We start from the raw sequence: 19018 nt of genomic DNA on the forward strand, positions 1-19018 counted from the left end.
AATATGATGCCTTGCAGTCACGAAAGCTTCAAACCGTGAACAAACAAACCAAAAAGTAAAATCGGCTTGCCATATATTGCGGAACGAACTTTGCTCAATGACTTCATGAGATGGAAAGCGCCACAAACGCCCAGCAGTGTTTATTTGCTGTTCATACTATCGCTACTTGGGAGAAACTAACAGTCTTCTTGAGTGCCTGTCATGTTAGCGAAATATAAATACAGTTAACGCCTCCTCCCCGTATTTGTTTCTCCACATATATATATTTGTAAAAATGCAGTACTTTTCACACGTCCCATTGGCCGCATGGCCTTCTGGAAGCACATCTCATCAACGGTGTTGGATCTATACAAGCGCACTCCATACCGCTTTTGACAAAACGTATTTTATCAGCAGAGTCCAGCTACCTTGAAGCCATGCCGGTGAACTGCCCGATGTTTATAGGTGAGGAACCCTGTGTGTAAGAAATGAATCCTCGCAGTTGGGCTGGGCTCTGTACTCAAATGGCAACACTGTAAACATAATTTGATCGTTTGTGGAATAAGCTGTTGTATTGGGTCGCTTGCCTAACAAAACACCTGCTGGTTTCTGTTTTAGGTTTGTACACGATACAAATACAAAGAGCCCCCATACAGCCTAAACATACTTTTGGGGCAAGTGCTGCTAGCGAGCTGCTATGAAGGCCAGCACGGCACACAAGGGGATGCGTGACCAGCACCACGCTCGGTCCCCTTTATCTCCCCAGTGGTGATGTTTACACATCGCACGGGGTACTCATTTGAGCCCGAGTGGACCTAGGGGAGCCCCATGACCGGTTGAGATTATCGTTAGTGGTGTTGGCCCGGAGCGGGAATCGAACTCGGGTGACCCGGAGCGGGAATCGAACTCGGGTGACCCGGAGCGGGAATCGAACTCGGGTGACCCGGAGCGGGAATCGAACTCGGGTGACCCGGTTCGTGGCGCAGCGCCCTAAGCTGCTGCTCCCCACTGTGGGCTCGTACACCACCAGCGCACGCGAACACGCGCACACGCGCGCACACACACGCGCACGCGCGCACACACACACACGCGCACACACACGCGCACACGCGCGCACACACACAGACACACGCGCGCACGTGCGCACACACACACGCGCACACACACGCGCACAAACACACGCGCACGCGCGCACAAACACGCGCGCACACACACACGCACGCGCACACACACGCACACACGCACGCGGCTGCAATTACGCGGCCAATGAATAAGGTGCAAATTAACAAGTGTAAATGCTGCAATCTTTAGACGATCCATAAATCACGCGAAAAAAATGCAATCCATAACACGGTGCCAAGGAAGATAAATTGTGTTCGCTATAACGACATTTTACATTTGAATTACTCTGTCTGTTAGGCTGCATGTAGAAGTGCCTGCAAGAAGAAGGCCACCCACTATGAATAGTGTGGATCTGCCCTCTCCCAATGCTGGCCCCCATATCCCGTTCAATGGTGAAACCTCTACCGGACACACAGACCTCGACGCATGCGAGTCCTATGTTGAACTTCTTTTGCAACGTGCGTAAGCTTCAGCTTGTTTCGGGCCGGGTTAGTGCTTGGATGCGCGGCTACCCAGGGCTTACCAGGCAATTGGCTGGCGAAGGCTGTGACTGACCGCCAGATGGCAGTACACGTGCACCCCAGGAAAGCCACCGGTGTGCTATGCTAGTGACGAATTGGCACGTTCTGTTCAAGTGACAACCTTTACTAGTTGGCTGTGTCGGGTGGTGGTGGGTTTTAACGGCACAAATTTACGCGATCTAACCCAAAAAAAACTCTATTATGGATGGTATTGGTCGCGAAAGCCTGCTACGTGTTAAACTGTTAAAAATAAGTAAGTGTGTTTGGGCAGGACGATGGGAAATGGTCAATACTAATAATGGGCTGCCAGCCAAGGTATGGAACGCGTTCGCGAAAATGTCCACAGAGGAGATGGAGCGATGGGATCAGTAACATGTGCAGCTGCCAGATGGATTGTTGCATCGCAGGATCGTGAGTGGTTGCGGGTGCTTAGCGAGGCCTTCATCCAGCAGTGGACGGGTCTTGGCTGACGATGGTGATGTTCTATGTAATTGGGTCACGTGACTCCTGCATATTCAATAACCCAGACTCAATCCATTGAGCGGATGGAAACCACTGCTGTGGTCCAGAGATGGATTTGGCCCACGCGCTTTATTGACTGTGGATTTAATCCATCTGTGCAAGAACTTTGAGTGTCATCATCAGCACGGCTGGCCTCTCGGTGCTCTGGTTTACTCCCACTATCAGAGCACTCAAAGCATATCAATGCAGGATCCCACCAGAAATAAATAAATACAAATATTAAGACTCCGTGAGGCTTTCTTGGGAAAAATATTTACGCACAGTATATGTTCATGTATAATCTGTATATGGGGGCAGTGGTGGTGTCTTGGTCAGAATTCTCGGCTGTGAACTCGGTGACCTAAGTTCGATGCCCAGTCAAGGGTACCTATCGGTAGCGAGTGGTATCTGAAACTACCTCGAGTCGCCCCTCTTCACCAAACTCGCTCTGACCGGGATGGTGAAGTATGGGGAAAACAGATCCCAATAACTCACCCGGTGTGGGGAGCCTTTTATCCAGCAGAGGATCAATGTAGGGCCACGCCGTTTTATTCTTCTTATTATTGTTCATTGCACTATAAACCCAGACAACTGGGTTAAATCCCTGGCCACAGAAAAAAAAAAACATCGGTGGCGAAGTGGCGTCTGAAAACTCCAGTGGGTCTCCCCTACACCGACTCAGCCTTAACTTGGCACTTGGAGCAAATTTTCTTCGGCCTTTCATCTCACAGAAGAGGGGGTGGGGGTGGGTGGGGAGGGAGTGGCCCAGGACCAGCTCAGACATCGATCTCCACTGTCGTTAGCTCTGGCCAGGAATCGAACTTAGGTGGCCGGGTTTCATAGCACGGTGCGTTAACCAATGTCCCCGTTGCTCCCGTCGCCTGTACTGTATACTATTCGTAAACATGTGCATATGCGTGCGTGCCATTTATATGCAAGCCTCGAAAGCAATTAGTGAATATTGACAAATATGGCTTCTTTAGAGCCAGAGTGACTGTTGCAAGGGCATAGGGCAACGATATTGGTGGGTTGACCTATAGGCCTTTGAGGTATAGGGCTTGTGTTTTTTTTCCTTTCGAATGATGCATGCAAGAAACCAACTTCAAAGTGTACAGCAAACCTATTGGTACCTCAGAGCCTTGCAATTTGAAAGCGTTTTTAAATATCCGCTCGATTAACGACTCGTTTTCCATTCGGGGGTGGGGGTGTCTATTTCCGCCCCCCCATCCATCCACTCTTCGTCCATGCACAACAGCAATGCGAAATTACCCGCCTCTAAAAATAATCGAACGCATTCTGAGCTTTACCTCGACATGAAAAGTCAATGTTTCCCAAATGGCGACGACTCGAGCGAGTTTTCCTCGGCGTAGGACCGCAGCTCATGAAGATCCTCAGATCGTGCCTTGCTCACCGTCGCCACGGTCTCGGCTTCACACTTGGGGTGGGGGTGAGGGCGCCTTTTGCAAATTGGGGCACCTGAACTCTGGAACTCCGAGACACTTTAGAAATCTTCACATCTCCACTAAGAACGTGTCTGTTGTTTAAATCGGAGTTTCTCTCTCGTTATTTTCAAACGTCTTTCTCGCTTCTACTTTACCTGCTTGTTGTTAACCATGTTCCGGATTTCCATGCGTAGCGCCCTGAGAACGATTGTTTAAGGGCGCTATATGAATGATTATTATATTATTACTAGCTTGTTTGCCCTTTCAATGTCGGGTGTTTATCGCAGTTAATCTGAAATATTCAATAGAAAAATTGTTCAGCTCATGATTATTAATGAGGGAGGGGGGGTTGCCCCATGTGGAGTGACGTCACCCGCTAATGGTTATTGGGGAGGGGTGCGGGCATGTGCAGTGACGTCATCCCCTCATGGTTATTGTGGAGGGGTGCGGCATGTGGAGCGACGTCACCCGCTCATGATTATTAATGAGGGCAGGGGTGCGGCATGTGGAGTGCGCGAACTTCTTGTGCGTTAGTGGAAATTTCCACGCGTGCATGAATATTAATGAAGGGGGGGGAGCCTCTTTTGCAGTGACGTCACGTACGGATATAGCACTGTGCTGCGTAGATACATTTTTTTACCGTCACTTTCTGTAAAGAAACGTCATATTTGAAGCGACTTTGCTTAATAAATTATTTAATTAAGTTCGACCTTCCTCTGCGTTAGTGTAAAAATCCACTCACTCATGAAAATTAATGATGGGGGGGGAGTGGGCCTCATGTGGAGTGACGTCACGCGGGGTGACGGGGGCACCGAGCGGGAGGGGGCACTTGGCAGAAGTTGACAGTTCGCAGCCCAGTGGCCACCCTGGTTAATATGGCGACTTGCATAAACCGCAAGTATGCACTGTCTGCTTCACACTGTTTGAGGGTGCTTTATAAATATTAATTATTTTTAAAAGATCGCGTAACAGTACGCAAATGACAGTGGGCCTTGTGTACCTGCATCGTGGTTTTTCTTTTTAAATAAAATTTGCCATAGTTTCTAAACGACTCGCAAATTATCTCAGCAGGTAAAGCCAAAAGCAACATTTTCTCCCCACCCCCACCTCCGCCCCCACCACCGTCCCCTACTGTGACTATAATCGTCTGTGACACATGGTGTGGTCCTGAGAGCTTTGTTGTTATGATAGCGTGGATACCAAATACGCTCGTGGTTTTATTTGGTAATTCTGCTGAACGAGACGGTCGGATAAATCCAGCACTCAACTCGCAATCGCGAGCTCCAAGTTGGGCTTGACTCAGCCCATCGTTCATCCGCGGTCGATAAACGAGTACCACTCTGCACGAGCGGGGAGTTTTCATCTCTAGAACTTCCTTTCGCCGAGGCCCTTAACGCAAGCGGTGGCATCGGCTGGGCAATTGCAGGGCCGCACCTTTACCTTTCAACAGAATAAAGAAACCGCCATGCAAAGGTTTTTTTCTCTTCCGCCGGGCGCTGAACTCGTTTGCTGGACATGTGGGAAGCAAATAAAAGAGCTTTAGAGCTCATCGGATTCCTGCAGTATATCGCAAATATCCCGATTCTGTTTACCCCGGGAGGCTTTGTCGTGGTGCGTGTGTGGCAAGAGGCGGCAATCGGTGGGGGGCCGAACCGGGCAGACGAAGGGGACTCGACTAAATCACGCTGGGGCGGGGGGGGGGGTCCGTTCGGCGAACGCAAACGGGTGGGCGGCTTGGAAAAAGAGGGGCTGCTACATAAATTGCGTCGGTTCGTTCGGCTGTGTTTTTATTAAAAGCACGATGGGAGTGACACGCAGAGGGCGCTTCTGCTCCCTGATTGTGTCCGAGAGCATTGACGTGACTTCAAACCGGAAAACTGGCACTCATTCGGACACGCGTGTAGGATGGACAACAACAGCGCAATGTGAAAGTCGTCTTGTTGTTTCGGGGGTTAAAAATAGAAGGAACCGGAAAGAGAGGAAGCCCTAACAGAGGGTGTCGTGACGACGACGACGTCACAAGAGATTCGGTGCCAGAAAGATGTGGCCACGACTCGAGCGCATTGGCACAGGGCATAGGAAACGTGGAAAATAAATCACGAAATGTGCAGCGGACACCCACGGGGCTATCTGCCCCATGGATCGTGATGTAGATGATGATGAATGTCGGCGGGATGGAACGCATTCGCTGATGTGGGCAATATCGGCCTCCGGGGTGGGGGGGGGGGCATTAACGTTGGTGGGAGAGGGGGGGGAAGTCAATCGGCACAGCAAGCCAACAAACACTCGCTGGGTCCACGCCGGAGATGCAGATTCTAAGAGAGCAAATCGGCGCTTAGCCGGTCAGCTGGGCTTGGAAGGAGAGCGAGCGGCTCCCCATTGTTTTTGGCGAGTTTAAAAAAAAACTGTTTGCCAGGTCGACTGGGCCCATCATCCTTCCGGGGGCCGACAAATATAGGTACCGCTTTGTGTGGGAAGTTGTCCTAATGGACCACTGGTTGTCGGGACTGTTAAACGGGAGATGAGTGCCAATAATTGGTCATATGAGCCTTCATCCATCAGTGGATTGACCATGGCTGATGATGAAAACGATGGTGGTGATGAATTATCTTTGACCTGTGTAAGATAACGACGCCCGTGAATTCAATTCCGCAAGTCTTTTTAAATGTAATCTGTTTTTTTTTTTGTATGCGGCCTCTGCGTGTGAATGCGTGTAGGTGTGTGTGTGTGTGTGCGTGGCGCAGTGGTTAGCGCTACGCTGCGCTACCAACCCGGCGACCCGAGTTCAATTCCCGCTCATGGCCACCACCATCGGTGATGGTTTTCTGAACCGGGCCTGAGCACCTGATGCGGTGAACATCGCCACTGGGGGAGACAAAGGCGGCCGGGCGTGGTGCTGGCCACCCACCCCCTTCGTGCTCCATGCCGGCCTTCATCGGTGCTCGCTAACAGCACTTGCCCCAACAGTCTGTTGAAGGCTGTATGGGTGATCTTTGTCTCCGTGAGTTTGCATCACAGCGGGTGGGGATTGCTTCAAGTCACTCAGAACGTCGATTTGCACAAATTAAGAATTTGCGTCCGAGTTGCAAACTGGGATAACCTCCGTGCCATTTCGAACACGAGCCGCGATTGGCGGGCGGATTGGGACTCCTGTCTGGGATTCAGACGTTCTTCTGACAGCGTTGCGCCCGCCGGAGGATGAATCCCAAGAGGAATAATAATTATAATAAAGACGGAATCGCTTTTCAAACCGGAAGGTGCGATTGTGCTCATCCGTGCGTCCCGCTACAAACGAGAACGAGCCGTTCATCGTTAACGAGGCCTGCGCGAATTCTCTCCAACGCCCGCACCTCGCGGGGTTAAGCAAAAACACTGAAAAGTCAGTCGCTGCAATTAAACTCGGCGAGGATTCGCAGCAATTATCAAGTCTTGTCAGCGGGTGAGCTGATGGGACTGAGGAGGGGAGGCAAGCAGCAATCAATAAAAGCATCGGTCGGCACTCATTGCTCGTGCCGGCGCGTAAGTTCCGGCGTGTCTGTTGGAATATTATATTTTGGAGTCATCTTATTTAAAGGCTCCCTTCATCATCCAAGCGTCGCTAAATCGACACGCGCAGAGAGCTGAACGCGAGCGGCGATTATTACTATGACTCTTTATTTGTTATTTTACCAGGTAAGGTCCGCTGAGCTCTATAGCTCTTTTTCAGAATCGACCTGGCCACAAATGATTGCTTAACGAAGTGTCTTATCATCACATGGACGTTTATAGCAGCCAAATGCTCTAAAACGCCGACAATTCTAAATGTGGAGGGAAAACCCCGGAGGACCTGGAGAAAAATCCACGCGGCCACGGGGAGAGAGAGAGACGTGCAAACTCCAAATATAAACTTGGTGTCAGGGTCGGGATCGAACCCACGGCCTCCTGTGTCCCAGGCGCGGGAGTTAACATCTCCTAGCCACCGTGATTAGTGCTCGCGTTCAGCGAAACAACCCTGTACCTACGATGGGTGTTGTAGGTAGCAGGGTTGTGGTGTGTGGCCAAGAGGATGTCCTTGCCGTGTCCTGCATGAAGCCACACTCCTCAGATTAGCACGGCTGGCTACGTATGGTGCGAAAGAAGTTAAAAATACTAAAAAAAATGGAATTGGCCAAATATCTCAATGCAGGAACCTGCTTTGAGATTGTTCTAAATCAGTGGTGTTTAACCTTTACCGCAGCCTCCAATCGTTAAACACATGTATCATGTTAATACATGCATAGGTTTCATGAAACAAAGTTGTACTTACATGCCCTTGCTTAATTTGTGTTTTCGATTATCAACCTTCAAAAAAAATATGGCAATGTCTCGCACCAACAGATAGGGCATCTTGCAACCCCAGGGAGTGGCGTGCACCCCAGATGAAGAACCGCTGGCTTAGACCAAATCGGAAATAATTTGTTCGATCTCGGCCATTCTCGGACCTGGGTCCAGCATTTGCGGGAGTTACGTGGAGGGCGCCAGAGGGCAGTGCAGCGAAAGAAACAACATTCCACCTCCACGTTCCCATGGTCCCTGCCTTTGCTAACCCACATTGACCGGCGTGGTTCAAGTACGGTCATGTGACACGTGCGACCCGCACGGCATGGTTGAGGGCTTCATCCAGCAGTGGATTGACACGGGGTAGGGCTGTGCAGACCTAGGGAGTGGGTGGTGGGAGGTTTCGGGTAACACTGCCACTATTTTGTGAGTTCGTCACGGTCAGGAATTGAGAGCCTTGAATTTCAAGGATTGCGTTCGCCGGCAACAACATAGCAACTCCCTTCAACTGACGCAGACGTAATTATGTTTTTGTGCGGCTATATATATTTATTTCTACAGAATGCTAACGACCCGTACTAAATTGGTTTTAATTAATTTGCTCCTGGTATCAGCATGGGGGGGGGAGGCATTAACCAATATGCTGATCTGTGCGCGCTGCCGATCGCTGGCGCAGCCCCAGCGGAGTTGTCTAAAAAAAGTCAATTAAGTCCAAAGAAACGGTAAACGGCACACTTCAACATCTACATCAAGCTCTAGGGAATATCATAATGAATTGTAACGACCTCAAAGCCTCATGTGAGTAGGTGTTAGAGTTGCCACGGTAGTATCTCCCCTCCCCCCACCGCCCCGACTCGCGCCTCCACCTCGCGCCCACATCCCAAGTTTATTTAACGCTTTGAACTTTTTACCATCAACTTTGGAACACTGGAAACGAACGCGGCAGGTAAGCCTTGTTGCTATAGTCGCCACGTACAGAGACTCCTCTACTTACGAACATTCGCCTTACGAACTTTCAGAGATACGAACAAATCTGTCCGTATATCCAGTTGCCTGCTCAGAACGAGAGTCGTAAGTTCCTACGGAAAACCGATATTTGCAATTGCATCTTCGTACGTACAGTATGTATGTACGTATGTCATGTACGTGTATCTGTATCCTCTAGATTGACAATTCCTTTCTTGAGAACTGCTTTTTGTGTTTAGTGTGTTGTCCTTCCCCGCATTTTCAATTAGCACGATTGGCTACGTACGGTGAAAAGGAAGTTGAACATGAAAACGCGTATCCTGTATTTAACCAGGAGATGATATAAACCCAATGAGACGCATGCAAACAAAAAAAACGTAACCCATTTTCGCAAGGGATCCCCCCTGGGTACAAACTTTGACATGGCGAGACTCATCGTAACTTGCTGAGACACCTCTACTAGACATCTGCGAACAAAAGGAAGCTCCAAGGCTCATCGCATTCCTCCGGAGCGGGGCTAAATAAAGATTCGGATTCGATCGCGGCAGCACCCGCCCCGCCTGCCCCACCCCTCCCCACCCCGCCCCACCATGCCTGCATCAACCCCACCCCACTCACCCCACCCCGCCCCACCCTACCCCACTCACCCCGCCCAACCCTACCCACCCCACTCACCCCGCCCCACCCTACCCACCCCACTCACCCCACCCCACCCTACCCACCCCACTCACCCCACCCCACCCTACCCACCCCAGTCACCCCACCCCACCCTACCCACCCCACTCACCCCACCCCACCCTACCCACCCCACTCACCCCACCCCACCCTACCCGCCTTGCCCACCCGCCCCACCCCACTATGCTCGCCCCGCCCCGTCTACCGCCCCTTCCCACCTAGACGCGAGCGACCCGTGGGAGCGATCCTCACCAGGATCTTGGTGGTGTAGGCGCAGTTGACGGCGATTCCGTTGATGAGGGTTTCCACCGTGCTGGACGCCACGGAGTCGGGCTTCGGGATTCCGCGGTGGTGCACGTCGCCGATGTACACCTGCACCACCGTCATGCGGTTCGTGGTGAGCGTGCCCGTCTTGTCGGAGCAGATGGCCGTGGCGTTGCCCATCGTCTCGCACGCATCCAGGTGCCGCACCAGGTTGTTGTCCTTCATCATTTTCTGTCGAAGGGGGAGGTGGGGTGGGGGTGGCGCTATTCGTTGATGATGATCGAGAGCAATCGAGAATGCGTAAGGGCAACAGCGTTCTCTTGGTTCTTTCGGTAAAGTCACGTAGAATGGAAATAATAAAATAATAAAAATAAAACATAAACGTCGTGAGAATTATTTTATTATGTTTAATTTTTATTATTTTATTATTTCCATTCTACGTGACTTTACCGAAAGAACCAAGCAGATGAATCCCTGCAGTCACGAAAGCTTTAAATTGAAAAAGGCAACAGCGTTGTCGTTCGATCCTTGAGAGAGAGTAGAGGGAGATTCTATGGTTTTGGGAAAACCACAAAGTGGGATGGCAGCCACAGAGTCGGTGCCAACAATTGCCTACGCTCTGTGCTCCTGCATTCATTCTTTGGCCAACTCTGTCATTGCGTGAGCACCATTAGCGAGGACCTATTAAGGCCGGGACAGCACAGGAGGAGGTGGGTGGCCAGCACCACGCCCGGCAGCCTTTGTCTCCCCAATGCTGATGTTTACACACTGCACCAGGTACTCATTTACGACTGGGTCCACCTAGGGGAGGCCCAAGATCAGTCCGAAAATCGTCAACTGGTGCTGGACGTGAGAGCGAATCGAACTCAGGTTGTTGGGTTCGAAGTGCTGCTTGCTAACCTCTGAACTCCCACGCACCACACGTGACACAGACATGTTGGGTCCATGGGCATCACAACCTCTCATGCAAAGGTCACAGTTGAAGCCCAATGACATTCGACTCAGTTAGAATATGTAATAAAGTTTACAAAGGGATGGCCATTGATTTCAGTGCCGTAAGTAAAAGCCCTCGAGGGAAAAGGTAGTGCAGTTTAATCGATACGCAATCGCAGGTCCAGCAGGTGCACAGGCTTCAAAGCAACCCTGACCACAGCAGCAATCACGCTGTGGAGTGTGACTGCTACAGGGGCCATCCGAGTGCACAGCAGGACATTCGACGGCGATGTGGATACCGATGGACTCCCAAGCAAAGGTGGATTTTTACAACGCGCAAACCCTGGTGCAGAATTGCACGTGCCAGCTTGAAATAAGTGAAGGCGGGGTGTGCGATCATTTGGTCGTTTTTGAGACCACACCGACTGGGAAGAATTGAGAAAACATGGACACATCCTCACAAGAAGTGGTGAAACATGGGCACAGCTGTGGGCCGCTTTCATCACCCCCACCATTGGAACAGTGGAGTCGTCACACTCGCACCTCCGAATTAGCACGGTTGGCTACGTATGGTGCGAACAAATAGGTACACTCTGTGCTTACACAATAATGGTCCTTTACAAATCCCATTATGCCGTTGACCAACGCACTCGGAATTCACCCAAACTCATTGGATTTCGGAAGCTGTGCAGAATTAGGCCTCTGACGGTCCTTCGCTGGGCGACCACCGTGCATGACGACAGGCTATAGACTGTGGAGGTTTGTGCGGTGGTGGACAGCGGTGGCGTTGTGGTTCGCGTGCTACGAACTGGCGACCGGAGTTTGATTCCCACTCACGGCCAGCAGCAATGACGATTATCTATATCGGTTCTGTGCTCTCCCCTAGGTCGACCCAGCCTCAAATGAGTAGCTGGTGTGTTGTGCAAAGATCGCCAATGGGGAACCAAAGCGGCCGGGCGTGGTGCTGGCCAACCACTCCCTCGTGTGTTGTGCCGGCCTTCATAGGTCCTCGCTAACAGCACATGCCCCAACAGTCTCTCACTTACACACACGTGCGTGCGGGTGCACACACACGCACAAACACTCCCAGCGCGAGGGTGACTCATTTTATCTCGCGGAGGATCACTGCTGAACAAAATAGGTCCGCCGTTCTGTTTGCAAGTACGTGTTCGCGTTTTAAATCAATGTAAAATGTTTTTAATGGAAGCTGGTTCGTAAGTACGGGTGTTCGTAAGTTGGATGTGTTCATCAGTTGGATGTGTTCATAAGTACGGGTGTTCGCAAGTCGGGTGTGTTCGTAAGTCGGGTGTTCCTAAGTCTAGAACTCCACGTACACACAGACCCAGGATCCGCCATTGTTGCACGCACGCACGTGGCACACACGCGGCACGCACACGGCACGCGCGCACGAACCTTCACGGAGTAGGCGAGTGAGATGGTGACGGCCAGAGGGAGTCCCTCTGGCACAGCCACGACGAGCACGGTGACGCCGATGATGAAGAACTTTACGAAGTACTGAACGTAGACCGGCGTGCACTCGGCCAGCCAGGGCCGGCCCTCCACCCAGAACGTCTGGATGACGAAGTAGAGAATGAGGATGAGGACCGTGATGGAGGACATGACCAGGCCTGTGTGTGGACAGACGGGGTTGGGGGGGGGTTTAAGGGACACGGGTAGAGAAGGGTGAGGGTAAGAGCAACACAGTGAGCTAGTAGGCGCGTGTGCGTGAATGTAGGAGGCAGGTATAGATCTTGAGGGCACAACGAGAGGCAGAGCAAGGTGCTGAGAGGTTATTGAAGGTGAACACAGCAGACGGCAGGTATCTGTGTGGGCGATCAACAATGTCTGGAACTTCCTTCCCCTAGTCATCTGAGCTGTAGAATCCCTACCACCCGTTCAATAACAAGTTCAAGACCTTGTACTATCCTTCTGCCTATAAGTGTCTCTTTCTCTTCTATAATGTGATATCAGTATTCCTACGTTATACACTGGATGCACATGTCTGTTTAACGCGTAGGCTTTTGTGACCGGGTAAACGTCGCGTGATGGTCGCCTCCCCGTTCGTGGTCCTGAGATGTCCATGATCCTGATGAATGGACTCGGCAACCACTCACGATGGAAAGCTTCTTGACTCCCTCCAAAAGTGGTGCTCGTTTTTAAAGACCAACAGAAAAGTGATCGTAAAAGTTGTGACCCCCCCCCTCCGCCTGGGATTTGAACTCGCAACCTTCCAACCGTGAGGCTTTCATTTGGCAAAGGTCAAACCCATTGGGAAATAAAACGCTCATGTTCCATGGGGACTTGGTTGCATCGTAGAAACCTGGTCACTACAGCAACAAAACATGAACGATCCTAAAACGTGGTTCATTTACGAACGGCAAGGTCATGCATCAAGGATGGTATACCTAATACTAAAAAATACAAGGCTAATAGAACGCCAATTTAACACGGAGGCTTTAAAGCACATCGCATACAAAATCAATAACTCAAATTCTGAAAAGCAGAGCAATCGATTGCACAACTTGAACATACATCTGAGGGCCAAAAGTTATTTGAAAGTAGGACGAGCATAGTAAGGTTTTTATCAAAAAAATAGATGGTACCACGTGGTCAGATAAGTGGCCACCGTCACTGCTCTCTGCCATATGAATGTGCAATTGCCACCATCGGTTCGGGGCCACCGATGAACGGCGCCAGGTGCCACCCCACGCACATTTCACACTTTGACACTTTCAATCCTTTCTTCCCACCTTCGCATTATGTGCCATCGGCTTGACCTGCCGGCTGCTTCGCATCACAAGGCTTGAGGGGCTATCTGCGTCTCCCCTCACCCGCAGGTTACTCACCGGCTTTCCCGATCTGCACCGCGAGCTTGGTGAGCTTCCCCTGCAGCACCGATTTCTCCTTCTTGGACACGTTGGGCTTCTTTTTGACCTCCTTGTTCTCGTCACCAGCGCCGCCGTCGGCGCAGGCGACGCCTCCCTCGCCGCCGACCACGCCACCCGTGGCGGCCGGCATCGGGGATGAGGGCACTGCCCCAAAGCCGCCGATACCGCCGCCGCCACCACCGCCAGCCGTGCCACCTCCAACCACCATCACCTCCGGAGTCTTCAGCGGTTGCATTTCCATGGCCGCTCCACCTGAGGCTTTAACTAGGAGAAGGGGGGCAGCAAGCACAAGTTGAGGACATTACATTGTAGTTTTCATTAGATCCAACTAACATGGTTGTCATTTTAACACGTAGGCTTTCGCGAACCAACACACCGGTGGGCTAAAGAAGTGAATTATTTTGTCCTTTGGAAAACGTGACACATTTTTTACTGTTTGGCCGTGTCGGGTGGTGGAGGGTTGCGACACATTTATAAATAACGCGATCTGACCCAAACACCTATATTATGAATGGTTGTCATTGGTAAGGATGTTTTGCCGTAGCGCCATGGATAGCACACTGGACTTGCAATCCAGAAGCCACCGGTCCGATTCCATCTCCTGGCATGGCAGTGGAAACAATGGGGCAAGGATATATACATCGCCACACCACAATTTGTTTGGCAGGTCCCGTGTGGTGGGGTACAGTGTGAAGTTCTCCCACCTCTTCCAAGATGTCTGGTGGGCGTGGAAGAGTAGGCAAATGACCTTCTAGAGGGGTTATTTTTGAGTTCCTTCTACGAGAGGCCCCTCCTGCGAGGAGCAGCATGAGCAAGTGATTGCAGGGCTGCACCATCACCAAGAGCTCGAATTATTCGGCAGTTTGAGCTACGCCCATGAATCCACACCGACGCAGACTTGGCATTGAGAACGTTTCTCTAAAGCCTCCACGTGCAGGCCACGCCGTTGCTGGCGACAGAGCGCGTTCGCACCGAGGGGAGAAAGCGGCGGTCGCCAATGTCCCGAGTGCGATCGTCTCGAACGCTTCTACTGCGTAGGCTTTGGCGGACGTGCTGCCGCCGCTGCTGCTACTGCAACTCTGACGTGGTTGTGGGTCATGCCCCGCGTCGTTCGGAACGACGACCGACGTTTCGCTTGCCCTTGCTGGAAGAGCCTCTCACGGAACGATTCGCGGTTCCCACTGTCCTGAAGAAGCTCTCCGGTACTCGAAGCAAAACGTCGGACATATTGCGCCCAACGGCTTTGCTGTTAAACCTGGAAAACGCTGCAGAGAGCTGGACGTATTTTGTTTTGTGTATGTTTGCGTAGTTTTATGAACTGATTAACTGAGCTCAAACTGCGTTTTTATCATAATTCCTTCATAGTGGATGATACCTGATAGATGCCCTGTCAACTCAGAAAATATGGCAAAGGAAGACGCAACCCAAAAGAAAACAGATATTATTTTCTCACAAATTCAGGTGCGACAGAAAAAAAAACACATTCACAATTAATTACAATATAAATGCAACCATATCTCAAGACGCCCTACAAAATACTGGCCCATGCGTTTTATTTGGAAAGGTCAGGTGTTTAAGATAATGTTCATGTTTTCATCGTCGGTGAAAGGGAACGGAGAAGGGGGTGGGGGGGGGGGGTCACGTGTTCGCATTTGGGAAGGGAGTCCACAGCACGGATAGCTGGGGGAGCGGGAGGATGAGTGAACAATTCCAGACTACATGAGCAGCAGATGAGATGGAGCGACCTCCCACAACGAGAAGGTTGACCTTGGGGATTTTGCAGGAGACCTTGGCGGAGAAAGTGGAGAGGACACGAAGTCGACAAACGCTGCGGGATGAGCGGTGGGAGCGGTAGGTGGGGGGGGGGCGAAATCCGTGGAGGATTTTGAAGATGGCAAAGGCATGTTTGTAGTTGATCTTAGTCACTGCATTGGGAGCCGGTGGAGGGGAGAGAGCTTAGAGAGAGTCTGTTGGAGTGATGTGGCCTCGTTTTACTCGCGAGCGAGGAGTCTGGCAACTGGATCTTCAACCGTGTCTGAGCAATCGGACGTGTGGGGGGGGGGGGAGTGGAAATGCGGCAAAAAAAGTCAACCGCATTACGCGCTTGACTCTTTTTTGGGTCCTTCAGACCTCCGGGTGAAGAAATGCGTCTTGTCGCTCCGTCGCCGAGACGGCAAACGACGAGATGTCGCAGCGCAGCTTGCCGACGATGCGCGTCCTGGGCTATCTGACGTGACTCGAAAGCTTAGTGAGAAGATGCTTGAGGAGATGCTCACAAAGCTGGCTGTCACCTGATGAAGCTGGTTGTAATTACTGGCGAAACGTCGTTCTCAGATTGTAAATGTTGTGGCTTGGCTTCTCCGACACACCGGTTAGTGCTGTACGAGTGACGAATTGGCACGTTCTGTTTACGTGACAAACCTTACTAGTTGGCTGTGTCGGGTGGTGGCGGGTTTAACGACGCATTTATATATTTACGCGATTTAAGCCGAAAAAACCTCTATTATGGAGAAGATGCTTATAGCTGCTGTTGTTATGAAAATGTGACTTTCAGATGCGCACTGCCTTGGTGCCTTGTATATCAGCTTGACGTTAACGTGACTGCACTAGCACAATACAATCATCATCAGCCACGATCTGTTCACTGCTGGGTCAACTGAGACCCCAAGCCCTCATATCTCACAGCCTCGTGAAGCAGGCTATCCCATCTAGCTCCTCCACACGATCCCATTCCATCGCTCCATCTCCAAGCTGCGCGTCCTGTCGTGCGCCGCGTTCCCACCTTTGCCTGCCCACTCCATCGTTAGCCTAAACCGTCAGCCAACATCCCTTCAGACGACGTCTCCTTACCTAGCCCACTTACTTTTATTCACAACAACAAAACAAATTAAACGAGGGATTACAACGGCAAAAAAAAACATTGTTTCTTTATAACTGCTTGCTGGCCACGCACGGTGCGAAATAAGTTCAACATAGGTACTGGGCTCCCATTTTCTACGTACGCTCACGATCGTCTACCCTCGCCACCTTCAACTACCATCATCAACCAGCGTGATGAAATACGATCAAGCAAGCCCCGTGACCCGCGCACGGCATGGGGAAGGTCCTCATCCAGCAGTGGTTTGGCACAGTGCCGTGCGTGTAATTGCTTTGGTGGGGCTGTGGGTGTGCCGTGGTCGATTTGATAGGGCAATGAAATACACGTTTATAGCATGGGCGGTGTGAACGTTTTACTTATGTGCCAACATCGCAAATACACCTTTTGGGTCATACATTTTTACAAACTGCATTTTACTGTGCTTTCAGTTAAAATGTAAAAAATAACGAATATCGTTTAAAATGCAATGACATCACGAAACATGTATAACCATTCTGGTTAAATGTATGAGCAGTTTTATATCTTAATATCATGAATTAAGAATTGTACAAGCACTAGTTACAGTTTATACTGAATGTATTGACATTGAATCCAGGTTCGTAAAGCGCTGAACGCATTACTGTAACCAGACTACCAAAGGATTACCTGTAATCCGGTATTTTTACCTTACTACTGATGTAATAAAGTAATATATTACTACGAACTAGTATTTGCTAGATGAATACTCTTCATGTTTGCTTTCGTATTATCATTTTAAATTCCAAAACAATTACTCGACAATTAATTTGGGAGAATAAGCATAACCCGTAAAAACAAAGTTTTTCACTATAAATCCTTTCGTCCTCTGGCTTGAGATGGCTGCCACCTATGGGTCAGATGATTGCATTGCACCATTAAGCAATTGGTAATTAAATATAAAAAACAATTCCTAAAAAATTTAAAGTTATGGAAAACATTTTTCACGAAAATTCATTGTCACGCACAACGAGTCTGTGTGCTAAATGTCAGCTCGATTGGATCACGGGAAGTTGGTTAAAAAACGACCGAAAGATTTGCACGGTCCTAAGCAAGCAAGTGAACTTAATATAAAGGATTAAAAAATAATGGCGTCATTTTCCCTACGCGGGTTATTCCAGGACCAAGGCTTCACGTTTTGTATGCACCTGGCAGTGGTGGCGCATGCCTCCTATCCAGCACTGGAGGAAGCGTGTGTTGGTGGATCGCACAAATGTTGTGAAACTCCCCTTCCCTTGGGTCTCGAGGTGCCATAACCTGGACAGCGAGTCGACTAATCGCCATCTGTTTCCATCTGTACGGGCGATCGAGCGTTGCCCCCCCCCCCCCCCATGCGCAAGGCGTGGGGTTTTCTCCGGATGCTCCAGTTTCCTCCCACGTGGTACAATAAACACAGCTCATCATTCATTGCCAAGGACAACATCTTGACAAATAAAAGCCCCAACGTAGCAGGACCCTCCTGAAGAAGAGTCATCCAGCTCGGTGTGGCTTTCATGGATAAAATAATTAAATCAGAGGTAGTGAGATACAGCCTACAGTCGTAGCAGCGTGCCGCTATTCTGGAGGCTAGATCGATCAAAATGTTTCATTTCATTACACGTTAAGTTTGCCCCCCGTCATGAGATTATGGAATTGCCACCAAAATGTATATTTTAGCCAAGGGGGCACTTTGAGATTGTTTCATAAAAGTGTTGTCAGATTGTGAATTTTCAAATATCACGTACAGTTAAATGATATTTAAATGATATGTAACTGCACGTATTTAAAATGATGTAATCGGAGACTATTTATAAGTAAGCCTAACCCCCATTGCCGGGGAGTTTAACCTGTGTTTCCGAGATTGCCGGCTCATTGCTGAAAGTGAAGAACGGACAAACCCTGCTTTTGAATGGAGCGTTACTTTCCAATATCCTGCACAAAGTATTATTGTTATATAACCTCGATATATAAAGTGGCAGTCGTTTAGAGAAATATAACACAACTTTTTTAGTTTCTGGTTTATATGTTTTTTTCTCATTACCTTTGCCAGTCTCCACAGTTGCGTCTTGGTTTTTTCCTGAAGGCATACAAATGCATTTTGCACAACAACAAAAGGGATGGGTTTTAAATGGAAAAAGGACCGCGACTCCGATGGTGGTTAAAACAAAGTTGGAAGACGCATGCGCGAGAACATCTGAATATGTTTCGGTGCGTTATGCGACCTTTAGCAATTACCCAGACATAGCGTGCTGCAAAATACAACACAGTGATACATGCCGCCTGATACCCAATGCAAAAATTAAAGTAATATTATTGAGCACCCCCTTGCACTCAACGGGCGATGCTAATATTTGCATTTAATGGTCACCGTGTTAGATTGTGCATTGTAATGTGGTCAATGATTTAGTGTGCATATTACACGGCACTGTGTGTGTATACACTTCACTGGGGAGCGGTGGTGTAGCGGTTAGCGCGCTGCGCTACGAATCTGGCGACCCAGGTTTGATTACCGCTCACGACCAACACCGGTGACGATTATCTGAACCAGTCCTGGGCCTC

The 19018-nt window shown here is 49.9% G+C and overlaps 1 protein-coding gene across 1 annotated transcript in view; it reads right to left on the bottom strand.

The window, feature by feature from the left end:
- Window positions 1-19018, bottom strand: part of LOC144731739 (plasma membrane calcium-transporting ATPase 2-like) — a 174488-nt gene that overhangs the window by 38589 nt on the left and 116881 nt on the right. Inside the window, exons 8-11 of the mRNA XM_078612947.1 lie at window positions 18501-18536; window positions 13546-13851; window positions 12113-12327; window positions 9755-9997 (exon numbers count right to left, since the gene is read on the bottom strand). Of these exons, the coding sequence (XP_078469073.1) occupies window positions 9755-9997; window positions 12113-12327; window positions 13546-13851; window positions 18501-18536 (800 nt within the window). The remainder of the gene's footprint in view (window positions 1-9754; window positions 9998-12112; window positions 12328-13545; window positions 13852-18500; window positions 18537-19018) is intronic.

The sequence above is a fragment of the Lampetra planeri genome, chromosome 40 (assembly GCF_965212315.1).
Source record: "Lampetra planeri chromosome 40, kcLamPlan1.2.h2, whole genome shotgun sequence".
NCBI classification, from domain to species: Eukaryota; Metazoa; Chordata; class Hyperoartia; order Petromyzontiformes; family Petromyzontidae; genus Lampetra; species Lampetra planeri.